Here is a 26860-nt window from a genome sequence, read left to right as displayed (position 1 = left end):
TGGAATCCCCCCTCCTCCACTTCCTGGCTCTGTGACCTTGAGGCTATCATTACTCCTCCTGGGCCTCAGCTTCCTTGTGAAGAGGGCATGTGATGGTTCCCACAGGATGGCGGTGATGTGAGAGGCAGCCTCCACCCCAGCACTGACAAGCAGCCAGCACTCTGGCCGCCTAGGTCCCAGCCCTCTCCATCCTGAGTCCCTAGAGGCGGCGCAGGCATCTACGGGAGGGAGGGTTGATGTTTATGGAGCTGACAGCCCCTTCCCCTACTCAGCATCTCAGTGCCTCATTTCCAGAACAAGGAAGGCCAGCAAGGCTGGGAAAACCCAGTCTTTCCACATATCTTCAAAGGTTTTCTATGCAACACTCTTCTGGAAAGCACGGGGAAGAACTGCAAACCAAGGAGACTGCCCCAAGCCCAAAGGCCCTGGGTGAGGCCATCTCCTCGGCAGCCAGAGTGGGCTGGTCCAGCCTGACAGCTTCGCCCTGTCCTACGCCTCCTCTCTGCTCTCAATGAGGCCTCCATCTAGTGGTACCAAAGCAGCGCCTTTCCACACACCCCGCTTCCCATCTTCCTAACCTCTTGAGCTGGAATTCGCAGCTGCCAGGGCCTGGGAGCCCATCTACTGAGACCTGGGTACTCCAGAGGCCCAGCTCCGTTGCTCACTTTACAGGACCCCAGAGGAGGCCCAGAGGGGATGCAGAGGACCCCAAGGCTGTCAGGCGTGGAGGTGGGGCAAGCTGCTCAGCAGCAACCAGGGCTGGGGACCATCCTGCGGTTGACAGCAGATGCGGTGCCAAATCAGGACAGGCCTCAGCGAAATCCTTCTATTTCCCTTCCCCCCACCCCCATGGGTGAAAAGCCCACTTCAGAACTCAGGCGTTTAAAAGCCGCCAACCCCTACATTTCCTTTGCCCCATTTTCTGCTCCCCGCCGCACCCCCCCCCCCATGTTGGCATTTCTCGGTAAGGCCCCAGCTCCTTCATCTTAGGGGAAGCTCTGACTCAGAACCTTAAAAAATCTTACACACAAACTTAAGAAAACAAACTTGGGGGGGCGCGGCGGGAAGAGTCCCTGGCCCTTGTAAGGGGCGTGGAGGGGCTGGGCTTTCCAAGAGAGGTCCTTCCCTCCGAGGGACCAGACCCGCGGGCTCGGCGGACCCCACCCAGGAGAGCCCAGCGTCCCGGGGTCACTTTCCCATCTGGGCCGCGCTCGGTCGGCGCTGACCGGGGCCGGGGCGGGGGGTCGCTCTTCCGCACCCGCAGGTGGGGGGTCGGCCCCGAAACCCAGGGGGTGCCCGGCCCGGCGCGCCAGCCGCCGCCTGCCCCGCCCGGCCATGTGCACGCCAGCCCGTGCGTGCGAGCGCGCCGCGCCGGTGGCGGCCAGAGCGGCGCCGCGGCACATCTGGTTCCAGGCGAGCCCCTGGCGCCTGCCTCGCCGCAGACCCGCGGCCCAGACACACAGACGTTAATAGATCGGCGCGCCCAGCCCAGCCCCGCGCGGCCCGCGCCCGCTGCCGCCAAGCTGCTCGGTGAGAGTGCGAGGCGGCCGCCCGCGCGGGAGGGTGGGCGCGGTCGGAGGGGTGGGCGCGCGGCGGGCGGGGCGGGCGCGCCCGCCCCACCTCCCCCCTTCCTGCCGCCCTCCTTTCCTCCCTTTCCGACGCCTCCCTCCCTCCCCCCAATCCCCCAGGCTCCGCTAGGCCCCGGATTGGAGCTTGCAATGGTCTTTCCATCCTGGGAAACCGTCACGGAAACCGAACCCCAGTTAGTAACAGAGGCAGTCCCTGCTTGCCTGGCGCGTACCACGGGCCCAGGACTGGACCGGGCACCGCCCTGGCTCCTCTCCGCACAAGAACCCTGGGCGACAGGTATGGGGCCGCCATCGCCGGTTCCCATTTCACAGCTGGGGAGACTAGCTGCAGATGTCACTCGCCCAAGATCGCACAGCGCGAAGGCAACAGCAAAGCTGGCACTCAGCTAGGCTGGGACTCCAGCCCCTACGGAGTCTGGGCTCTTTCCTCAATTCCTAACGCACACACTTGGGACCCAAGGCCTCCCAAAGTTGGAAGCAACACGTACCTTCACCGGGGACGCCCCTCCTCTTTCTCAGAGAACCTCTCCTCAGCTGCACCCCTGGTCCCTTAGCTGAGGTCCTGTGACCCAAGCACCTGGAGGCAGTGAGGCTTCCAGGGGACTCCAGGGAATCTGGGTAGATGAATTCCCTTGGCAAGGTTCCCAGATGGCTGCTTATTCTGAATTGCACCCCACATCAAACCCTGAACTTGGAAGTTACACCCCAGGCCCACTCTTGCTTCTGAGAGAGCTGCTCCGTTGTAGAAGGCTATTTCTTTGTTTTTTTTTTTTTTTTTTGGTGTTTTGTTTTGTTTTGTTTTGTTTTGTTTTGTTTTTATTTTATTATTCAAGGCTGCATGACGTTTCGCTTCTGAAAGGGGGCTATGATCTTTAGAAACAGCCCCTTACCAGATCAAAGGGTCAGTCCGGGTGGGCCAAAGGGCTGCGGTGGGAGGAGGTGGGTTTTGTCTTCCATTTTTTAAAAAAAATTTATTTCTTTGTTTGTTTGTGTATTTTAGCCATGGCCTTTAGCCCCTAAGGACTAAGCACATATGCTCTCAAAGCGCAAGTCATGTGTTGGCTCCAGGTTAAGTTTTAGTACCCCCTCCACAGAGGGGACTTTTTAAAGGGCCAGGGCCCACATCAGAATCTGCACTCACCCTTAAAGTGGGAGAAGAGCCTTTCTCTGAGATGCTTCCATGAGGGAGAAGGAGTCTAGCTCAGAACTTTCCCACCAATACGCTCTGAATTCACTTGGGGGGCTTATTAACTCAGGCTGTCAGAAATTCTGGGTTTTAGAACAAAACCACACTTTTAGAGTTCCCAGGCTGAAGGTATTAAGCCCTGTAATGGCCACTGCGGACATGCCCAGGCATTGGAAACCAACAGTCTTTTTCACTCTCCAGCCAAGTCCCAGGTAAATGTTCTGGGGTGGTGGGGCCCCTGTCCTCCCCGCCCCCACCCCAAAGAGGTGGGGATCTGGGGAAGAGCAGCCTGCTGCAGGAAGGGGAGGCTCAAGCAAACTGGGGTCCCCTGACTCAGCTCCCAGCTCTCAGCCCCCTACGGCGGTAAGAATGGGCCTTTCCCAGCCTGGGATGGGGTGAAGTCCAGGCCACTGGCTGGGACTAACCGGCACTGGCTCAGGTGTGTGACAACCAAAGCAAACAGGCACACTGGTCAAGGGGAGCCTGGAGTGACAGTGAATTTGGAGGGAAGCCGATTCTGCGAGGCATCTGCCACTTCCTCGTCCTGTCTGTCTGCCAGGGCAGGTTCTCGTGGTACTAGAGAGGGCTTGTGGCGATTTCTGCTCACAGAACTCTCCTTGCCTTTCCTCCCCTCTCACTACCCTCCCCCCCCCCCCCCCCCCCCCGTCACCTCCTGCTGATTGCAGGTACCCTGTCTACATGCCAGGGCTGGCGGTGGGGGAGGGAGTCCTGGAACTTCCAGAACAGCCCTGATCTCCCCAAGGCCCGTAAGACACTGAACCTTCCAGGCCAAAGGCCTGGCCCAGCCACGAGGCCTTTGCTTGACGCCCACGGCCACATGCAGACACCACAGGGGTTATCGTGATCTGAACAAGGCTCCCGCAGCTGCCCTCCGCAGAGTCCCCATGTGCCAGACACTTTATACACCTGACTTTGTAGAATCCTTACAGCTGTAATGTTAAGAAGCAGACACCATCAACCCATCAGACAGAGGAGGACACAAGATCTGAAAGGTCTAGTAACTTCTCTACAGTCACACAGCCTATTGGCGGAAGAGCTGGGACTCGCCCACACTCTGATGCACCAGACTCCAGCACCTGAGCTCCTAACCACTGAAGCACACTGTCTCCTGTTGAGAAGGTTCCTGCTGAGCACAGGTAAGTCTGTGCTCAGCTCCTCCCAGGCAGCATCCTGTACAGAGAGTCAGAAGCACAAGTGGCCTTAGAGAGCACTCAGATCAGGGCTGGCTCACGGTGTCAATATCCCTGTCATTCAGAATAATAGCCCGGTAATAGCTGCTTGGAACACTGTTAAGGAGGATTCTGAGAAGCGCTGTTTATTAGTTCTGTCTGCCATGGGCTCAGGAAGGGGAGTCTGACAAGGAGGCAAATATTTGTCAATCCTACCCCTGGTTCCGATGTCCTCATTCTACAGATCTGAAGATGGAGCCCAGAGAGGAGGTGTGACTTGCTCAAGGGCACAGAGAAAGTTCTGGGAGGGGACATGGGCTTCGGTCCCTGCTCAGGGCTATTTCCACCTCAAGGGACAGTGTCACATGTGCCACCATCTCACTACCCCTTGTCCCCTGACACATTCATTTTGGGAAGTTCCATGTAGACCACAGAAATACACTTGAAGAGAGCTATGCTAGTTCTGCCTCTTTAAGGAAATTAATGAGTAGCAACCTGGTGTTGTCAGGAGGCAAACCCTTGTCCAGGGCCTTGGTGATACAGGAAGAATGATCCAACCTCCTTCAACATTTAAAAAACAGGGACAATAAGGGACATAATGTACAACATGATAAATATAATTAACACTGCTGTATGCTACTCATGAAAGTGAAGAGAGTAAATCCTAGGAGTTCTCATCATATGAAAAAAATTTCCATTTCTTTAATTTGGTAGCTGTACGAGGTGATGGATGTTCATTAAACTTACTGTGATAATCCTTTCATGATGTATGTCAGTCAGGTCATTATGCTGTGCACCTTAAACTTATGCAGTGCTGTGTGTGCGTTACGTCTCAGTAAAACTAGAAGAAAAAAACTGGGGACAACATTCTACCCCTTGCACAGAAATACCACATTGCTAGGTTTTGCCCCAAGAGAATAGGCTTTTTTTTTTTTTTTAAGGCTATCTACCGTGGGAAAAGTTCTTTTACGAAATTAAATTATAAACAACCAGATTAAAAAAATTGGCCAAGACCTTAACAGACACCTCACCAAAGAAGATATACAGACGGCAAATAAGCATATGAAAAGATGCTCCACATCATATGTCATCAGGGAAATGCAAGTGAAAACAACAGCAAAACACCGTCACCCACCTACTGGAATTGCCAAGATCTGGAACACTGACAACACCCAGTGCTGGGGAGGATGTGGAGAAACAGGAAGTCTTCATTCGTTGCTGGTGGGAATGCAAGATGATACATCCATGTTGGAAGATAGTCTGGTTTACTAAACTAAACCAACTCTTACTGTACCATCTAGCAAGCATACTTCTTGGTATTTACCGGAAGGAGCTGGAAACTTATGTCTACATGAAAAGTTACACGTGGAGTTCACAGCATCTTTATTCGTAACTGCCAAAACTCGGCAGCAACCAAGATGTCCTTCATGATGAATGAAGGTGAGTGGATAAGTAAACGGTGGTACATCCAGACAATGAAATATTATTCAACAGTAAAAAGAAATGAACTATAAAGCCATTCGAGGACGTGAAGGAAGTTTAAATGCATATTCTTAAGTGAAAGAAGTCAGTCTCCAAAGGCTCCCTACTGTATGATTCTGGAAACTATGTGACATTCTGGAAAAGGCAAAACTATGCAGACAGTAAAAAGATAAGTGGTTGCCAGGAGCCGGGGCGGTGGGAAGGAATGAATTAGCGGAGCACAGAAGATTTTTAGGGCAATGAAGCTAGTCTGCAAGATACCATAATGGTTGTCCAAACCCTATGGTTTTTGGGTGATAATGATGTGTCAGTATAGGTTCGAGGATTATAACAAACGTGCCACTTTGGTGATGGATGATAATGGGGGGAGGTGAGGGCCGGGGTGGGGGGTGTGGAAACTGTGTACTTCCTGCTCAATTTTGCTGCGAACCTGAAATTGCTCTTAAAAATAAAATCTACTTAAAAGGGAAAAAAAAGAAAATAAAAAATTAAAATATAGTCTGTGGTGTGCTGGTAAACGTTTAACAACTGGTTCTCCGGGAAAGGGGGCCCTTAATGTATAGTGTTTACTAATTTCTGGGGTATAGATACTTCCCACAGCCAACTTCTAGGTACAGTGTGACATCAGTGAAGGCAAAATTGTGCAGAGGCACACCAGTACACAGTATTTCCACTGTCCAGATGGTACATAAAGAAATCATCCTAGGAACATAAATAATAGTAAAATGAAAATTACTAGCAAGAGGTGAGTTTTGAGTATATATTGCCTCTGTTTTAAATATAATTTTTGTCATTGTAAGTTTATATCATTTAACTTTTGATAGCATGTGTATTTGACAACCAACTTCCAAAATTCTGGAAATTTAACAATTGGTTCTCATGAGCCAGTATCAGCTGGTGTTAGAAAAATGATTTGTAGCTTGTGTAAGAGAGGCGGTCTCAGTTTTGCCTATTTCGTCCCATCCTCATTCACGGGCGGGCATATTTTGTTGGAGTTGGCATCCCGGCGGACAGCTCATTTTGGATATGGAAACCAGGTACTGTGATGGTGATGGTCAGGTCTGTCGCAGGATTAGCAGTTCACCCAGAACTGCTGCCCTTGGAGGCAAGTCCCCAGATCCTGCTAATCTTGTCATCAGGGTTCAGATCCTGCAACCTGAAGCTATGCGTGATCGAACAACATTACCAGTCTGAGCGCTGGGGGCCTTTCCAAAGTGAGTTGTTACTCTCAAAAGTGTGCTCAGAGGGCTGAAGAGTCCTGCCAGAGAAAACTCAGGCCTGCAGCTTTCATGCCAACTTTCAGGGAAAGAGTGATGGGTTCCCCAAAACAGAGGTCCCAAGGGACAGGGAGGATGGGCTGAGTAAGGTGGGAGGGATGGAGGCGGCAAGGTGGGGTCCTCAGCGCTAGCTGCTCACTGCAGTCACTGGGGGGTGGGGAGGGGCGGAGCTTTTCAACATAAAATGCTAAGCCCCACCCCTCCAACCTGTCTGACTCAACAGGTTTTGGGTGGAGCCTGGACATGGCAATCACTGACCGCTCTCCAGGTCCCGCTGTTGTGCAGTCAGGGTTGAGAACCACTCACGGACAATGACATGACTCGGGGTTATTATACCAGTCTAGAGTCAAGTCCCAGCCACTTCCCCAAAGTCAGTCAAAATGAGTTTCTTTGTCTGAAAAATGGAGATCTACCTCCAGGGATGTCATAGGCAGTAACTCACATCACCAAGCACAGGGCCCGGTCCAAGGAGAGAGAATAGGAAACGGTGATGGATCCTGAGAACACGAGTGGAGCGATTCCTGTGTGCAGGGCACCAAGCTAAGTGCACCACCTTGGGAAATAAGCACTATCATTTACTCCTCTTTTACAGATGAAGAGCCGAGGCTCAGGAAGAAGGAGGGCTTGCCCAAGGTCATCCAGCAAGCTGCTGGCTGAGTCAGGATTCAGACCAAAGCTGGCAGGCTTATTACTCAGGACACAAATGCTTTGGGAGCTCAGAGAAGAGTCAGGGGTGGAGATGGCAGGAAAGCTTGAAAGAGGAGGGCTTTGGAGAGGAGATGGGAGCATGTCAGGGGCACTGGAGTGTCTCCTTGTGCCACAGGACCAGCACTGCTATGCCATGGGCCTCTTGAAAACCAACAATATGGAGTAATCCAGGCCTCATGCACACTTCACCTCTTTCCTCTGAGACCCTCCTTAGTCTGCGGGAATTCTCAGCAGAGTAGGCCCTTTCCATTCCATCCTATGAATGAGAAGGGAGGGATGCTAGGCTCAAAGTCACACAGGCTGTGAGGTGGTGTGGAATGAACTAGTGAACAATGGGCTCCTACTCATCCTGCAAGACCCCACTTGAAAAGCCCTCCACTGATGCTCAGAACCCCTTGTGCAAATGTCGGCTTCAGCTTCCTCACACTGGCTTCTGGGCCTGGTCCTCTGTCTCAAGTCCTACTAGGCTGTGAACTCCCAGGTGCCTCTTTGGATGCAGTGTAATTGAACAGAAGTAGCAAGGGGCTCAGAAATGTGAACCCCAGGAGCCCTCCTGGCCTTTCTCCTTCAGAATCAAATAGAACTTATCCTGACATTGATGATGCTTCCTGGAGAAAATGTGAGATCAATGTACTATTGCACATGTTTGGGGAGGGGAGAAGAAGCTACAGAGAGAGGGGCAGACATTGAGGTGGGCAGCTCGTGGTCAGTGCCCACACCATGGAGCCTGGGTCCAGGGTGGAGTCTTCAGACAACCCCCTTTCACGTCATGGAGCCCTTCCCGGTCTTCAAAGCCTTTCTCATCCACCTTCAGTGACGGTGCAAGGGGGATGCTGTCATTAACTTGCTTTACAGAAGGGGAGACAGGCTCAGAGAGTTGATCCTGCCTAGCTGGGATCTGAGCTAGAGTCTATCTTCTCTTACTTCCTGGGCCATGCTATCTTTCTGTTCCCCAAATCTCAAGTGGATCTAATAAGAGTGCCCATCCCCAGTGGTTTCTTATTGTGACTGCATGGACTCAGGTAAAGTGACCACAACGGGCTGCGAGCCAGGCTGCTGATTCTGTGACCTTGGCAAGTCATTCTGCTGCTCTGCACCTCTGTCTCCCAGTCTGCATAGCACATCACTCACAGATGGTTGTGAGGATTCCATGGGATGATGCCTAGGTGGTCAAGATACAGGACACACAAGTGTCGCTGTGGCTGACAAGCATGAGTTCGGGCCTCTGTAAGCCTCGCCTCTCCAGAGGGGGTGGGCTGGACAGCCAAGCTCCCAGCCAAGCCAGGGGCCCATCTCTGCCCCTTCTCTACTATGAAGCATCCCTGAATGCCAAGTGCAGTCTCGCAGGTTCCCAGGACTGAAGAAGCAAGCTTCCCCACCCCCCACCAACTCCCCATCATATTCCCCATCCCCCTCCGCAGGGGGCTGCACCGCAGGGGGCTGTCCGTCAGCCTGCACCAATCAAATACGGAGAACAGCCTGTAGCAGGCTGGGTGCATTTGCTTAATTCTCCCCTAACCCGGGCCTGGCCCCACCTGGGTGCCTCTGATTTCATTAGCATTCGGCTCAGCCCCCCATCACCCCCACCCAGACCCACCAAAGCCCCCTACTCAAAAAATCAGGATAGGGAAGTTTTTTTCAGAGAGGAAGGGAGGGGGCCCAGGGAGGAGGAGGGGCAGCTGATTGGAGGCTCCTGATGAGCAGGGACCTCTTTCTGAGCTGGCCCTGGCATTGAGGGAGCAAACGTGAGGGTCTCAGATGCCCCCCAGCACTTGCACGGCCCTGACAGTGAGCACCTCCTTACAGTTGGCACCATTAGTGCCTCACTCTCCTCACTCTGGTCCTGACCCAGAGAAAAGCCAACAAGCGAGACCAGAGTCTAGATCCCAGACTTAGGATCTGCCCCCGCCTCCTCTGGCCTGAACGGTTCCCCTGCCCCACCACAAACACCCCACCAGCCACGTGCTGTTACCTCCTGCCTTTGTATATGCTGCCCCTCTTGCAATACGCTTCCCACCTTGTCATGAAGCCCAACCTAGTCTTCACCTTAGGCACCACTTCCCAGAGGAACTCTTCCCTCACAGCCCCAGAAAGGTTTGGGGGCCCACCTACCTCCCCAGCCACTTCACTCCCACTAATTAGACTCCCTTGGGCTGCACCAGTCTGTTTCTCTCTGTCCCTCTCCGGGGTTCTCTGTGTTGATAGTGGTGCCTGGCACAAGGCAGGTGCTCAAGTAAAAGCTGGATGAATGAACGAACGACTCACAGCTCAGCTTCGTTTAGCCTTGAGACCCACAATGCCTAAGGCGCAGGAGATTTTCAAAGGCTGATCTTTGGGAAGCCTGAAATACAGTTTTTTATTGGCTCCAAAATAATTTGTAATTAACAAATGGTTAGCAACATGTTGACCAGACATGATGGCATGTCAACTGGACATCCAAAGTCCCCCACACTCCTGGCTGTGGATAAAGTGTATTTGTCATGGAGTGTTTGATGTCATGGGAGGGGAACACTGCTACTTAAGGGGGCCCAGCAAAACTCTAAGTGGATTAGGTGGGATAATACATGTGAAGCGCATGAAGCAGGGCTAGTGCTCTTCAGGGAACTCTTCCTTGTAAATGTGAGCTCTGTTATGTCCAGGAACAACGCTTTGGAGGGCAGCCTCCCTCCATTCCTGGGCCAAGGGGTTCCGGTGAAGCGCCACCCTACACAGTCCAGCTCTGGCCAGTTAGCACGCAGCTCCTCTGCGGCCAGGGTGATTGATTCAGAGGTGGACAGGGACCCAGTGTAGCACAGCAAGATTCTGGGAGACAAATTCTGGCTGCTCCATTGTTTAAGTCCTGGATTGAGTCGTGCCTGAAGTCCCACTCTGGATTTTTTCAGTTTTGCACATTAGCTTAGCTTTGCTTAAGCCACTTGGGGCTGGTTTTCTATCCATTGTAGGTGACAGTCCCGACTAGCACAGTGCCCAAGCCCCACCTATACCTAGACCCTGGCAGAACTAGTGTGCCCCCAGCGAGGGAAACCCCCACCCCCAAGTCGCTGTGAGTACAGCCCCAGAGGACTTGTGAACCCATCTTTGGAATCCTGTCTTCTGCTCCCAATCCCACCCCTGCCACATGGGCTGGTCGTGGGTCCCTCTCCCAACTAATTTGGAATATGATCTTTGCAACCTGTTCAGAGGAGCTCCCATTAGCCACAGCGTTGTGCCATGGGGAGAGCAGGGATGGGAGGGTCTGGGGTCTGATCCCACCTCTGCCAGGTGCCGGCTGTGCAGCCTTGGCATGGCGACACCTGTCTCTGAGCCCCAGAGGCCCCTATGCTTCTGAACTTGCTGAAATTTACCGGCACTGCAACTAATTACCTGTCTGAGTCATTATCAGTTAATTGCCTGTCTCCTGTTGTCTGGGAGCTCTTAAGGGGTGATGGGCGGATGTCAGCCTAGTGCCCACACATAGTAGGGGCTCAAGAAATACATGCTGAGTGGAGGAGCCTGCTTCTCACGTGTAAAATGAAAATTTCGATAGCCTTTAAAGACGGAGGACACCCTGGGCTTAACAGGGCCTCTTCAAGGAGATGATGTGCTACTGTTATGACAGGGCTCCCAGCAAGGGCTCCCTGTGGACAGTGACTTCAACCAAAGAAGTGACATTTATCATGGCGTGGCAGGCACTGGCATAGCCCGGGGAGCAGGGGGAGATGGACGCAATGATCTGAGGACGACAGAGCTAGGAGCCCCTCCCCTGGGCTGTTTCTGACCCTGCTCTAGGCGCCCAGGCTTTTCTTTGTCTGCTGTGCCCAAGACTGGGCAGTGCTGAAGACATCCGAGCAGTGCCCCAGGATGGACAGCCCCTGCTGAGAGAGGGGTGGAGACACTGCCTGTTCCCTCTCCCCTCTATCTCGCCCTGAACATGGCAACAGACAAGGGAAATAAACAAGCCCCACTCACACTGCCTGCCCTGGGGTGGAGCTGGGGGTGGAGGGAGAGCTGTTGCCTTAATATGGAGCTTGTTTGGGTTGGGACAGTTCCCGTCCTCATGCTGGGGAGATGAGGGACCTTGGGGACCAGCAGTTGCCAGGGGTGTGGCTGGGTCCTCCGCCCTCCCTCAGGGACCCGCATGTGAGTTGCTAATAATAACAATGGCAGTAATGATAACCACAGCAGCAGCAGCGGGCCACGTGCCAGTTCTACGGGAAGTGCTTCCTATCTTTTCACCTCACCATTCCATTGCCTTGTCCCCACTTTGCGGATGAAGAAACTGAGGCTCGGGAAGGGGAAGCCCCTGGGCCCAGGGAGCCAAGTGGGGTCAGTCTGACTTGCTGGCCTCACTCTGGCCCTCCTCTCCCTGGGGCCCCTCAGACACATTAGGAGGCTGCTAGGCTCCCACCCTTGGCTACCAGCTCCCTGGAGATGCTGCCCTCCTGCTACCTCTTCCTCCTCAGGGAACTGCCAGGACCCATGAAAAGGTGGGGAGAGGAAAATCTGCAGTGCAGAGGGCAGCCCCACTCTCCCAACCTCTGCTGTTGTTCCGGTTTGAAGAAAGCAGCCAACATTCACCAAGATCCCCACAGAGCTCTCCAGAACCCCACTGCTCTTCTGTGGGGGCTCTGGTCTGGGCCCTGGGTGCCAAAGGGGACACACCCCACCCTTGGCCTCTTTGGAATGGGGCTCGCCTGGCTTGTCTCCCTCCTCCCTGACCAGGCTCCATCCCACGCTGTCTGCCCTGTCCAAAGACCCACTATTCACTTAGATTTCCATCTGGTTTTGGTTTTAGGGGGTGGAGGAAGGGGAGGGTTTAGGGAGAAGCTGAGAGCTGGCACCCGATGGAGGTTAACCCAATGTGCTCGCGCCCCAAGCTCTGTGTATTTCCCCCTGCCATCCGCCTCCACCAACCCTAGGGCTGCCTGAGCATCATGGAACCTGCTTCTGATGGACGGTTGGAGACTGGAGTCTAGGGCAGAGAAAGGAGCCAGCATCAAGATCAACCTTCCCAAGAGTGCAAACACTGTGTCTAAACCAGCTTTGCTGAAGCCAGAGATCAGTTGAGTGCGTGCGTGCGTGCGTGCGTGTGTGTGTGTGTGTGTTCTAGACACGTGTGAGAACCCATCTGTAATCCCTCAGGGAGCATATCTGAATATCTCAGCCTTCCTCCCCAAGCCATCTTATCCACAGACCTTCTAGAAGTTGCAATTAATCTCTAATTGAATTTTTAACCTCAAATGCTACATTATAAAAATAGCTGCATTGTGTTTTATAGACACATTTGTCAGGAAATTATACATGGTTATTATATCTTACGCTGTGGAAAATAAAGCAAGTTGCTCATTCCTCATGAGAGCAGAGGTCAGTTCCAGCCAGGCTGGGGCTGCAGCAAATCCACACCATCCTTCCAGAGAGGGGACCCCAGGTCACCAGGCAGGGCTGGCAGGGGCAGCGGGGTCTTGGTACTGTGTGTGCGTGGGTAACCTGTCTCCTTTTTGGAGACATAGTTAGGAACCAGCAAAGGCCACTGGGTTCAGATCCTGGGACCCACAACTCTGTTTCTAATCTCAGTTCCTCTTCCTGTGGAGCCTTGGGAAACTTTTCCCTCCTTGGTTTTTCTATCTGTGAAGGGGGCTTGACAGTCCTAAACTGTGCATCTTCCTTCTCTTCCCAAATGGCAGGGAGAGTGAAAGAGAACACACATTGGTGTTTACTGCGCACCTATGGGGGGCCAGGTGGACACAGAGCCAAGCCCCACCTGCTTGATGCCATCAAATCCTCTGAGCAACCCAAGCTCCAAGTACTAGATTTGCACCCATTTTGCAGATGAGGAATTTGAGGCTCTTAGAAATGAAGCACTTTCCCAAATCACCCAGTAAGTAGGGGTGAGGTTGGGGCCAGCATCCCACAGCTACGCTGGGACCCTACCAGAAGTGTGTCCTGCCCTGGAGAAGGCAGGTGACCCGCTGGGACTCCCTGGGGCTGGCTCGCTATTTCTATGCCTGTGTCACCATCAAGCTGTATGGGAACAGTGGGGGTTGTCCCTGTCCCAGGATCCTGGCCTGCCTGCCTGGGTTGAGGAACAGCTCTGGTTTCTGTCCAGCAACCCTCTGCCCTGGCGTTATCACATCTCTTACCCATCCCTTTCTAAACAAGCCGGGAGAGACTGGATGAGGTCAGAGCGAGCACAGCCCAAGGGCTGCAGGCCAGTAGGGGTGGGGAACATGCCGAGGACAAGGACCTTAGGCCTGCAGCTCTCATGTCCTCAAACCATAACCCATCTTTCTGGGCCTCAGCTTCCTCATCTGGAAAATGGGGTCATAAGACAGCCTACAATATCTGGGAGGAATTCATGAGATGATCTACATGAAGAATTTAGCACATAGTAGGTGCACAATAAATGGTCCTCACTGTTGGGATCTTGGTGACGATGACAATGATGAAGATGAACACACTCAAAAGCCACCCAGTCATCCAGCCCCCGATTCAGCCACAAGCACCCCAAACTCCCTCTACTCCCCCCGGGAGATGGGATTTGCAGTTGAACAGCCTGGGCCGACCTTCCCTGTCTTGCTAATGCATCTGCTAAGGAAATTTCCATCTCTGAGCTGTACACCTACGGCACGAAGTCCTAGTGTTGGGGCCGTGATTTGGATGCAGCTACCCGACAGATGGCCGATTGGTGAGCTTGAAGCTGGGCACAGGGACCCGCCTGGCCTCTGGTTCTACATGGCTCCTGGACCCTCCCCTCCCTGACTCACGATCTCAGATCTCACAGCAGCTGGGCGGGGGCAGCTGAGCAGTTGGGGCTTGTGATCAGCTCCTTTGGAGACAGGGCACCCCGGGAGGCTCTGGGCAGCCAGGACACAAGTGCTGTTCCCAAGTTAACCATTTACTTCCCACATGACAGGGAACGCCCGTTCAGCAAGAGTGCTACTGGGAAGGGCCTGGGCGCACTGGACACTCCAAATGCTCACAGATGCACAGAAAGCATTCCTGCCGCTCTTAACACATAAATTGCACATCTTGAAGCAGGCTTTGCTCATTGGCCCTCTCCACCAAGCTCCCTCCCACCCCGTCTGCTCCTGGAACAATAAATCTCTTTCTCATCTCTGAGCCTCTGTATCTGCTGTTCCCTCCACCTGGAGTACCCTTCCCAACCTCTTTTTTCTGGCTAACTTCACCCATCCATTAGGTCCCTTCCTATAGGAAGCCTTCCCTGAACCTCCAGTCCTCCCCTTATCTGTTCTCATAGCAGCGGGGACATCTCCTTCGTAGCAGGGCCCACATCTCCCTTGTTTCCTGCTGGGACCCCAGGATCCAGCCCAGGGCTGGGCATGGAGCAGATGCTCAACAAATCTTTGTGGGAGAAAAGATGGAGGGACGTGTTCATGGGACGCCTTTCCCATGCCCCTCCTCGGAGCTCTGCTCTGCTCCTTCGAATCCGCTGCAACAGCAACAGTTTTCTTTAAACAACGACCCCGCTTTCAGCTGCATTAGATCTTCGCCTTTTCTTTTTTCCTTCCCGGTGAAACCAGAGTAGTTCGTTTTTACTTCTTGTCTCCAGCAATTTCCCGCTTCGAGCCCTGACACTCTCCTCACCCGGGGGTGTAGTGGCCGGGCAGCCGGCTCTGCAGGAGAGGCTGGCCTTCCAATTAGAACACGATGTCTCTCGGAAACACGAGATTCCCAAAGGCTGGGGTACCTCCCTAGCCCCAGTTCCCCGATCACAGCACAGCTCTGAGCCCTCCTGCCTGATAGCTACAGACCAGGCTCTGCAAAATGGTGTCCCTGGAAAAGCGGGGCCTTCCCCGGGCACTGCAGCGGTCTTGGGTGAAAAACGAGGAGATGGGAGGAGGCACAGTCCCTCCCTGGAAGGGCCTAGGCCACTTCCCCAATAGGACCCTGCAGCCTCTTGGCCATCTGGGGGCCCAGCATGAGTGGCCAGCGTGGTATCTGAGCTCAGGGGATGATCGCGTATTTCCTGAGTGACCCTGGGCGAGTCACTCAGCCTTTCTGAGCCTCAGTTTCCACACCTGTAAGATGGGGATAATGCTTCACCTCCCTCATAAGGCTGCTGAGAGAACTCAGGGTGAGGCTGCATGTGAAGGGCTGAGCTTGGAGCCAGGCAGACATGAACAGCTGGACGTCGGGGAGCAATGCTGTCTCCATGCTCCGCTCCCCAGTTAGGGACCAGGTCTCGTCTGTCCACTGGGGTTTCCCTGGCACGATGCCTCCGCAACACGCACGTGCCGAATGAATGAATGAATGAGCGAATGAATGAATCCAATCCAGTGTTCTTGGAACCAAAAAGCAAGGCACCTCTTGGAGGAGGACAGGGAGGCATGAAGTTTTGCATACAGTCTCTCAGAGGAAGGCAGAAAGGCCTGTTTTCTGTAGCTTCATCATGAAGGAAAAGGGGAACAAAGTGTCCATTTGTCTTTTCTCCCACTTCTCGGATGTTTTCCTGGACTTTCCTCCCTAGTCTGGGATGCGGCCCTTCCTCCTCCCAGTTTGTGCTGTGGGGACAAGTGCTTCAGGTCCTGGGACCCTCTGGCTTTGTAGCCCAAGGGGTTAGTGGCAGCAGAGGGGTGAGTCTGAGGGGCGCCTGGCCTCAGTGAGGGCCAACCTGCTCTCTCTCAGAGATGAGTTCATCCTCTGCCGTCAGCTACAGACTTGAGGTTCTTTGAGGGCAGGGGCCGTGGCAGATCCATTTCTGAATGTCCGCCTCACTCAGCACAACATTCATTCTTCACTCCGTGCTTCATGGGGTCATGAAAATGGTGTAGACCCTGAGGCTCCAAATTTCGCTCCCCTTCAGCACTGTGGAACCTTGGGCAAGTCACGTAACCTTGTGGAGCCTCAGTTTCCCCGACTGTAATCATTATAGCAGATGCCCTTTCTGGACACGTCTCACATGTTCCACCGCTCTGTTCTCATCACTCCCCTAAATCCTTACAACCGCCCTGCAAGGAGGCACGACTCTTCTCATATGACAAACGAGGTGCTTAGAGAGAAGAAACTCGCCAAGGTCATATGGCTGGTCAAGGGGTCAAGCCCCTGCCTGGAGTGGGGGGCTGTGATGCCCTGAGCAGGGGCACTGTCCCCATGCAAACAGACCCTCAGATGACTGGTTCTCATCTATAAGAAGAGAGGGCTGAAGACTGAGTCGAGGAGGGAGAGGCGGAGAAGGAGGCCCCAGGTCCCACAGGGTGCGGGGGGAGGCCCAGGAGATGGGGGACGGTGCCAGGCCCTCACCCACCTGGGGTGGGGGCAGCCAGAACCTGAGCGCCGGACGGCTGGGCTGCCCACTGGCTGGACCGGCCGCCCGCGGCACCATCTTGAGAGCATTAGGGGCTGCTGTTCACAGATGTTTTCTGTTACGTGTTATTTGTTAGTCTAATGAAAGGAGGTGCACTGGCTTTCAAGACCTCGGCGTTCTGCGGGGGTTTTATATGGGAGGCCCGCACGGAGCTCTGGCGGCGAGAGGAGGCCGCGAGGCCCCTGCCAGGCGCGCCCAGCGGCTCCTGCTTTGATTCCGAGGTTTGCAGCCATCCGCGTGGTAATTCCAGCTCTGGTTAAATGTCATTTTTAATAACGCCATCTCTGGCGTGTAAACGTCTGCGCCCACGGCAAGAGGGGTGGCCGGGAGGGCGAGGCCGGTGGTGGGGGAGGCCAGGCAGGGAGGCGGGATGGGGGGCCAGTGGACCAAACCTGGGGCGAGGCGGCCGCCCGCCTTGGGGTGTGGATGCTCTACCTCAGGAGACCCCCGCAAGGGGAGCCCGTAGTGCCGTGAGGGGCAGGGTGGGGGGGTGCGCCCGGAGGAGCGGGCAGGCAGGATGATGGGAGGGGCTTTTCCAGCAATGAGTGGTAGAAACCCCCAGCTCTGCAGCGAGGCTTCTAACCATCCCACCCCCCAACTTTGGCAGCTGGAGGGAATCAGAGTGCTTGAGAAGGAGAAACTCCCTGTGGCAGTTGCCCCCTTTATTCCAGCTCTTCGTTCAGGTGCCCTTGGACAGGTACTCAGTAGGTGTCCAATGAGTGCCGATGGATGGTCGACAGCGATTGGGCTTTCCTAGACGCAGCGATGTGGCTTCCATTGCAATCAGGTCTCTGGGGATGCTGGCGCTAGGGCTGGGCCTTGGAGCAGTCCCTTCCCCCCAGGATGGACTCTTCCAGGTGCTTCCAAACGACGCCAGCCTCAGGCTTCCTTGGTGGCGCCGCGCGGCCTCTCTATCCTCCCACAAGAGGACCACTTTCCACTCAGACAAAATGACAAGCACGACAGAGGGGCAGAGTTAGCACTGGAAGGAGCCTCTGAGTGCACAGCAGTGCTCACCCTTTAATTCACATAAAAATGGCTGGGGGCCCTGCTAAAGGCAGAGCCCCTTGGCCTCCTGCTCTATCTGCCCTGCACTCAGGACCTTCTCCAGAGACCACAATCCACCCAGCAGCCCCCGTCCATCTCTTGGGCCACCATGTCCCACCTTCTTGGCTTCTCTGTAACTCATCATCCCAGCTTCCTTCTAACGTCTCCACTGGCCCCCAAACTGGAAAGTCCCGGTTGTCCTTCCCAGGCAGAGGAAAGCAGAAAGGATCATGAAGAGGGACCAAAAATAATGTCTTCCAGAGCCTGCTTCATTTTTAGGATGCAATAAAAGATATCATGAGCGGTAAAGGGCCCCCCGTGGACAGCGTCCTGTCATCACAGTGGCCCCTCGGAGCCAGGCTGGGAGCAAGCAGCTTCCCAGATGTGGAGGGGACAGAGAGCAAGGAGGACTGACTGGCAGGGGCAGCGCGAGCATCTGGGTCATTTATTCAGTGACGTCCATTCCTAGGACATCTGGAGATTCCATGACTTCCAGGAGTCGACTCCCTCTGGGCGGGGAGCACCTTGAGACATAACCCCCCCCCCACCCCGGTCCCTAGGGGCTGCCGAACACCCTGTCTCCCTGTGTCTGCTCAGCAATGGGCGCCTGCTGAGATCACTTTCCCCAGCTCTGTCTAAACAGGAAGCTCCCACAGGGCTCTCCTACTCACCACCTCGCAAAAGGCACTTAACCCCTGGCCCATTCAGGCGCAATCTGGCTGCTCGCTCATCTATACACCAGTCGCCTGCGGCCACCCTGACCATTAAAAGCCTGGCCCTGATCATCTGCAGGCTGTAGCCCTCACGAAGGAGTGTGAGGGTGGGTGTGGGTGTGGGTGCAAGTGTGTGTGTGAGTGAGTGGGTTTGTGGGTGGTGGAGGGTGACTGTGTGTTTGGGGGGTGGGGGTTGTATGTGCGTCTGTGTCTGAGCTGGGAAAGCCAGTCCACCATGTGCTTCCCAAATGCCAGCCCATGACTGAGTTTTCACCGACCTACCACAAAAGGTAGGGGCACTTTGCAAGTGTCTCTGTGAAGCTAAATTTAAAATTCATTTTGAGGACCATTTTTTACTCTGAGATTAAGGTGCTAAAAGGTTCTCTCTTAGATAAACAGATGTGAGCAATAAGATAGTAGTTGTTGTAAGTAAATGGCTTTTCTTGGCAACTTTAAAGCTGCCCAGTCTATGCCAGTTCCTCTAAGTGCCTGGAAATTTCACCAGGGTTTGAAATCTGAAAGTCTGTGTAGGTGGTAGGAGATCAAGGCCTCACACATAGTCGGTGCTCAGAAAATGACTGTTGAATGAGTAAGTGAATAAATGAATGAGTGAAAGAATGAGTGAGTGAATGAATGAATGAGTGAGTGAGTAAATGAATGAATGAATGAGTGAGTGGGTGAGTGAATGAATGAATGAGTGAGCGAGTGAGTGAATATGGGAGCTGGGGTTAGGCAGGGAAAGGGGGCCTGCCCTATTGATGTTCCTCAGAGTTAGGGACCCTCCACAGCTCTCCTATGTCCAGGACGCCATTCCAGATGTTTCTGGACAGGCGGGGTGGAGGGCCCCCACTCACTCTCACACCTCCCCAGACCCTCCAAGCCAGGCTGTCCTCCCGCTGCCAGGCCTGACCCGTCTCCCCACACCTGTGACCCAGGCCAGGCTGCTGAAGATGTGGAGGAGACCCCCACCCCTGGCTGCCTCGTGGCCCCCTGAATGCAGCCCACACCAGCCTGGGAGTAGACATCCCTGGCCAGACCACCTAGCATTCTGGGGGCTCCAGGGATGGCTCCAGCCAGCGGCAGAGAGCAGAGGCTTCGGGACAGACCTGGGCTGGAATCCTATATTCCTTCTTGTCACCTTGGCAAGGGCTCATCTCCTCTGAGTCTCAGTTTCCCTCTCCATAAAATGAAGTTAATAAAAGGACCCACTTCCACAGTTGGTGGGAAGACAATGAGGGGTGAGGCATGTGTGGAGCCCTGGACAGTGAACAGTAAGTAACTGGTCATTGTCACCACATTCCCTCTGGGACAATCCCTTCAACTCCACTCCTTCGGCCTCTGATCCCAGGGCAGCACCTGGGTTGGCCGGGTTCCAACACTGATGCCCTATTTGTAGGATGTGTTCAGGGGAAGCAGTGCCCTCCTCAAATCACTTCCTAGGCTCACTTCTGCCTGGGGAGAGCCACTGCCTTTTGGGTCTAGGACACCAGGAAATTTTCCCCAGTTTGGCCTTGTCCAGTCTGACCTCACATCCCTGCCCAGGACAAACAACAGAAAACCCTTCCTTCCTGTCTCTATCCACATAGAAACCTAACACGGCACTGGGTCCATCCCAATAGCCCCACTCTGTGCCAACCCTGAAGGCCCATCTCCCCCTGCCTCCCTGCCCCCTTTCGATTCCCAAATAAACCTTACCTGAGTCTCCCCAACAACCAGATCGGGCTTCCCCTCCCCAACTCCTCCAGCCCAAATACTGAGCTATGCAGGAGAAGCCTGGACTTGAGATCCAAAACCAGATCCCACCCCTCTCTTCCCAGCTGGGAGACCTTGGGCAGGCTGCTTTGCCTCTCTGGGCCTCCTCAAAATAGGCATGGGAATCACTAGTCCTGCCTGATTCACGGGGCTGCTGTGAGCATCTCCATGAGCTGAAATGGAGACCCTTCATTGAGCACCTACTACATGCCAGGTGTGGTCTCCCACCCCCATCAGGGCCCACCCTGTAAGAGACATCACTGGCCATCATACCCATTTCAAAGATGGCAACACTGAACCTCAAGGTGCTTTTTAGGCCTCAAGGGTGGTGTACCTGCGAGCATTATCGCTAATGCTCCAAAAATCACTTTTCCTGAGTCTTCTGGGAGGGAACAGTGACAGCTCCAGCCCACAGGGAAGGGCTCTCGTGGGGCTGCCAGCTGGCCCGAGGCCCCTGTGCCAGGCCCCCAAGCTCCACCCGGATGACCTATTAGATAGAGGAACAAGACCACTCTGGGACCATGGACAATGAATGAAAAAACAAGAGCCCTTCCTGATGACAGAAGACCAGAGCCACAGATCGCTGCCCCCCTCCCCCTGCTCCCCTCCCCTGGTGAACCCAGCAGTTCTCAAACTGAATTCCCCGGGCTCTCAGCTTCCAGGCCTGGTTCCTCAGTCTCTCACTCACGCCTCCTCTCTCCCTGTTCCTGGGCGTGTGCTGAGGGACACCCTCACCTGTCTGGCCCAGGCCCAGCCAGGACCCAGGTCTCAGACACTCCACCTTCCTGGGGAGATGGGCAATTTCTCAGCCTGGATCAACTCAGGAGGGGGGACAGAAGGAGCCTCACAAGCGTGTGTGCTGCCTCCACGGTTCAGGTGGGGACCCGAGGCCCAGAGAAGGGATGTGACATGGAGTCCCACATGGAGATGGCAGCAAAAGGCAGGGCCCCAATCTGGGTGTCCTGACCCCCCATCCAGGGCTCACTCACCGCAGATGTTCCGTCCCCCACCTCCGTCAAGGAAATGGATGGAGGGAGAGGCAGGGAGGGGAGGAGGGACGAGGGGAGGAAAGCAGGCTTGTCTTTCAAAGGCCTGGTTCTGAAGAAGTCCCTTTGTCTTTATCCCCCACCAGCCCTGCTCCTGTCTTGCAGGCCCTGAGGCTGCCACAGCCAGATTTCAGACCCAGTCAGAGGGAGGCCGGTTAAAAAGTCAGATATGGAAAACAGCGTAGCGGTTCTCAAAGAATTAAACAGAATTACCATACGACCCAGTGATTCCATACCTGGGGATACGCCCTGAAGAACTGAAAGCAGGGATCTGAGAGAGCTTTGCACACCCAGGATCACAGCAGTATTATTCACAACAGCCAAATGGCAGTAGCAGCCCAAGTGTCCCCGACGGATGAGCCGGTAAACGAAATGTGGCACATACACAGGACGGAATATTATTTGACCTTAAGAAGGAAGGAAATTCTACCACCTGCTACGACACAGATCAGTCTTGAGAACATTATGCTAAGTGAAATAAGCCAGACACAGAAAGGCAAATACGGTATGATTCCACAGATATGAGGTCCCTAGAACTGTCAGATTCATAGACAGAAGGTAGAATGGTGGGGGCCAGGGGCTGGGGAGGCAGGATGGGAGTTAGTGTTTAATGGGGACAAAGTTCCAGTGGGGGAAGATGAAGGAAGTCCTGGAGATGGATGGTGGGGATGGCTGCACGACAATGTGGATGTATTCAGCGCCCCGAATCTACACTTAACAATGGTGAAGACGGTAAATCATATATTAGGTGTATTCGACCCCAAGAAAAATCAAAACATTGAAGGCCAGTCTGCCTGTCTCTCAAACTACTCAGTGGCCCCTTCAGGCCCTCCACTCAGACACTCGGCCCTGCCCTCCCACCACTGGCAAAGCGGAGCGGGAGGTCCCCACCCAAACCTCCTGGCTTCTTGTCACCCGTCAACAGATGCGGCTCAGAGAACAGCTCCATGAGGGGAGCCCAAAACCCCTGCCCTGGGCTCCAGGCCACCCCGGCTCAGCCTGTACCCTCAAACTCCAAGTGTTCCACTGTCCTGAGTCTCTGGGAGGTGGACCATTCGGTCCTGGCGTTTTCCCGAAACGGGTCCCAGCCCCACGCAGGCCAGGCAGCCTCCCCGGGCTGGGGGCCTCACCCCTGCCTGGCTCCAGGGGTTTAGTTTATTTTCAGTGTGTCCGCATCCCTGTTTCCGCCCTGCCCACAGGAGGGAATGCTTTAAAGAAAATCTCAGTTATTAATGTGGTTTCTTTTGTTGTAAGTCATTGCAAAGGCAGCAAACGAGAGTTTATTTTCCTAACGTGCTTGGCATAGCTCGGCGCCCCAGCGCAGACCTCAGCGTTTGATTTGGGAGGAACCCGAGACCCCGGTTTGCTCTGAGTCACCGGTGAAGCCACAGCCTCCCTGGCCAGTTCTGGGGGGAGCCTGATCCGGGGAAATCATTGGCAAGAAGAGGCAATATCTACCGGTGACTTGCTGAAAACCAACGATTGAAAAATATATCTTAAAAATTTTGAGCCTGCTAACCTGGCAGGTAGAAAATATACCAATTTTCTAACTCATTAGTTTCCCCATTAACCTTTATTTTTCTAATGCGGGCACCCCGTTTCTCTTTGGTGTCAGTCGCTTCGTTTGGACCTGGAAACAGCTCCAGAAGCCAGAGGAAAATCTACTTGCCGGCATGTCCAAATCCTCAGTGAGGCACCAGGGCTCCCTGTGGGCCCAGGACTGGGGGACGAAGCCACAGCCCAGAGCCCACGCCTGCTGGCCCGGGGTCCAGGTTCCCCGCACCTGAGTTTGGCTGCCCACTTCGGAAAGGGGTCCAGGGTTGCGGGCTGGGCTCACCAGGCTGAGGGGACGAAAGGGCCCTTCTCCCCCAGCTTTGGAGACTTCAGGACTTGGGAATCCAGCGGCTGTGGGAGGGGGCACGTGCCTGAAAGAGGAGGAGAAGGAGGAAGAACAGGAGGCCGGCCTCCCCTCCGTCCACCTTCTGTCTGCAGGCCCAGGCCCGGCGGGCAAGGGAAGAGCTCTCCCAGACCTGGCCCGGGGGCTGCCGCGGAGCACCCCCACCCCTGCTCCCTCGCCGCCTGGCAGCGGGCACCCCTGGAATGCACCCAGTTGGCCTTGGGGAGCTGCTTGACTCGACATAAAACATTTGGATTTCATGGCCTAGTGATTTGTTTTCAGTCTGAGGAATGAGTATAGGGTTACCTCCTTTTAATTTTGCCAAGTAAGGACATTAAAATAAAACCATCTCCAGTTATAATCCCTATTTCATAAAAGAAAGGGTGTTTTAAGACCAAAAATGAGTAAGAAAGATATAATCCCAAACCAGAGAATCCTTCAAACTGGATTTTTTTTTTAGTTTCGTCAGGGAACTCTCTGTATTGTCCATGTTTGCTTCCATTTGCAGCGGCCTGGAGAAAATCTCCCTGAGGGCTGGGAGCCCAGGGCTGCATGTCCCCAGGGCTAAGCTGGGGGGCGGTTCCTTGAGCCAAGCTCTGACTCTGCATGTGGCCCCTTGTCCCCCACAGATGAGGGGAGAAGATGCCCTCCTCTGGGGGCAGACTGACTGCTGCCCTCAGGCCTGTCCCACCTGACCTCACACCCAGAGTGTCCTCTGTCTCCAGTGCCTGGGAATTCCCAGTGTGCAGAAGCCCCTCCTCAGGCAAAGGCCCCGGGCTCTCAGAGAGGGTGGCCTGGCCCCAGGGGGCTGCTGGGAGGCCTGTTACCCACCCAGGTACCTAGGGGCTGCCAGTGGCCCTGTCTAGACACTTGTGACCCCAGCTATTCTGGGGATCCCCAGAAAACCCCTCCATTTGGAGACCTATGCTGTGTCCCAGAGAAGCAAGGCCTTCCACTGTCTGTCCCCACCGCCAGGGGCCAGGGCAGAAGCGGGCACTCACCCCCCGCCAGGACTTGAGTACAAAATGCCCAGCCTCCTTCCTTCTCTCCCCAACACTCCTCTACTCCTCTCTTCTCTTCTCCTTCCTTTTTTCTCTTCCTTCTTTGCTTCTTTGCTCCTCCTTCTCTCCCCAGTTTATCAGGGTAAGATCGGAGACCTCTCCTCCGCTCTGTGGGGAAGCCGGCTCCAAGCCAGGAGCTCTTCCCATGAGACCTGGGGTCCTCAAACAACTCAGGATGGCAGGACCCAGCCCGCACACCAGAAGGCACCCCCACTTTACCCCTGGCCCAAACCAAACACCTTCCTTCCACCTTTCTACCAGGGAAACCCCAACTCCCAGGAGTGGGTCTGACGGCTTTGTGATCACCCGGGCCGGTGAAGAGATGCCAGTCTGCTGTGGCTAGCAGGAGGTGGACGCCACTGAGGGGGGACCGGAGGACGCCGGATACAGCTGGCACCAGCTGGGCGCTCTCTAAGGTGCACTATGGAACGGGTTGTGTCAGGCATCCCTCACATACACACAGGCTCCTGGACAAGGTTTCAGAGGAGGCCGCCTGAGCCACCTCAGTTTTCCCTGCACGTCCTCTCATCTGAAAAGCATAGCATGCAGCCACCAGGGCTCCCCTGAGACCTGGAGGCTGGTGCAGGAAGTGGGGGTCCCCAGGGATGGTGGGAAGCCTGCTGGAGTCAGGTGGGTGACTGTTAAGGGACCCAGAGCCTCCAGCAGGCCAGCCTGCTCCCCAGAGCTAGGGGAGCGGGCAGTGGTCTCAGATGACCGCACCACCTCTTCAGGACGTGGGTGAGCTATGAGGCCGCAAGTCCTCCCCCTCCATGAAACTCTTCAGGGCTGAGATCTTTGCTTTATCCTCATCTTCTCCTGCTCTAGCCACACCCCCATTCTTACCAAGCACTGAGGACCCTGTGATCCTCGTGACTTTTTGAAAAAAGCCACTTGGGTGGGTTGTTTGTTTTTAAAGCCCCTTCCTGATGACCTTTAACCTCGGCAGGGGAAGGGAGGACTTACTGGCTCTTCAGGGCTGAGCCATTCCCCCTAGGAAGCTGCTAGTGGGGCAGACTGAAGGTGGGGGGCAGGCACGTGTACCCCAGCCGGGGAACCCGTCTTGCAAAAGCCTAGTAGTAGCTGGAATGGTATCCCGGAGGAGAGGGGGCCAGAGTTGGAAACCCAGCTGTGTGACCAGGTCACTTTGCCCCTGGGAAGCCTCAGTTTCCCCAGCTGTGGCACCACAATAATCACACCTACTTCTCAGGCTATTTGGGAATGGGGCCTTGAGGGCTGTCTCTGAGCTGAGCACAAGGCAGCACGTCCCTCTGCTGTTCCGAAGACTGGAGGTGGTTCTGGCCAAAAGACAGTGCCCTCCCCCTGTCTAGAGCTCCGGTCCCCGCAGCCCACCCCATCAGGGACAGACTATCTCAACTAGGGCTGCGGCGGCAGTGGCGGCGGCGGGCCAAGCCAGTCACTCGGGCGGCAGCGCCCAGCACCCGCGCCCCCGGAGGTCCTGCCGCCGCGTCTCCTGCCCAGTCTGGGCTCGGGCAGAGCCAGCGCCCCACCTCTGTCGCCTGACCGTGCGCGCCACTTCGTGCCCACGAGACTCCAGCCTCGCACCCCTCTGCCCCCGGCAGCCCCATAGCCCCCGGCTCCCCGCATTTCCGTTCCCACGGCCCCTCGGGTCCCGCGCCCCGGCCCCGGCCCGGCACTCACCGTCCTGCGGCGCCGCCTCGCTGCCGCTGCTGCCCCCGGACGGCTCGCGCGCCGCGCCCTCCCGCGCCTCGGCCCTGGCCGCGGGGCGCGCCGCGAGCCGCCCGGCCGCCGCCACCTCCTCCAGGTCCAGGAGGTGGCTGACCGTGAAGTTCTTGCGCGCCTGGGCGCAGTCTCCGGGCCCCAGCGCGGGCGGCGGCGGCGGCGGCCCCGGGCCCAGCGCCGGCTTGTCCAGGGCGAAGGCGGCGCCGGCCGCGCTGTCCATGCCCGCGGGCCGCCCCGGGGTCGCCGGCGGCGCTGGCAGGCGCGGGTCCGAGGCGGGGATGGCAGGCGCGGGTCGGAGCGAGCGCGCCCCGGCCGCCCCGCGCTCGGCCCCGCTCCCGGCCGCCTCCTGGCTCCGCGGCCGCCGCGACCCGCCCGGCGCTGACGTCGGGGGAAACCAACTTTCTTCCCTCCCCTTCTCTGCCGCCTCGCTCGCTCCGAAGTTGCTAAAACGCGAGCTCCTCCGGCCACACGCCCCTTCTTGAAGCAGACCTCGCCCCCTGCCTCTCCTCCTCCCGCTCCTCCTCGCCTCGCCCGCCCCCACCCCTCCGGGATGGCGGGAGGGAGGGGGTCCCGCGGGAGTCCAGCTGGAGGCTGGGGGCGGGGAGGGGGAGAAGAAGGGGCGTCCTCCTTTCACCCTCCCCACCCACGTTTTAAGGACTGGGAAAGTTTAGTGTCTGTGTGTGTGTGTGTGTGTGTGTGTGTGTGTGTGTGTGTGTGTGTTTTATAATCCCCCAACAAGTGTCTGGGGAGGTGATAGTGGAGAGATTAGCAGGCCCCTTCCATTTACAAATTCCTTTGCCGAGAAGGGGGAAGCGACTCTGAGACAGTTGGCTGGGAAGATCTGGAAATCTCAACGCCACTGTCATCCCGCGTGCTCCACAACGCCGGCCGGAAGAGTCCCCGGGTC

At 55.4% G+C, this 26860-nt stretch overlaps 1 protein-coding gene across 1 annotated transcript in view; it reads right to left on the bottom strand.

The window, feature by feature from the left end:
• The window catches only part of PRRX2 (paired related homeobox 2), a 42651-nt gene extending 16257 nt beyond the window's left edge, over positions 1-26394 (bottom strand). Inside the window, exon 1 of the mRNA XM_074362379.1 lies at positions 25912-26394. Within this exon, the coding sequence (XP_074218480.1) occupies positions 25912-26173 (262 nt within the window). The 5' untranslated portion in view covers positions 26174-26394. The remainder of the gene's footprint in view (positions 1-25911) is intronic.
• Between the last annotated feature and the right edge of the window lie 466 nt (positions 26395-26860).

The sequence above is a fragment of the Camelus bactrianus genome, chromosome 4 (assembly GCF_048773025.1).
Source record: "Camelus bactrianus isolate YW-2024 breed Bactrian camel chromosome 4, ASM4877302v1, whole genome shotgun sequence".
NCBI classification, from domain to species: Eukaryota; Metazoa; Chordata; class Mammalia; order Artiodactyla; family Camelidae; genus Camelus; species Camelus bactrianus.
The sequence above is the reverse complement of the archived record's forward strand: the minus strand, read 5'-3'. Positions and strand labels throughout refer to the sequence as shown.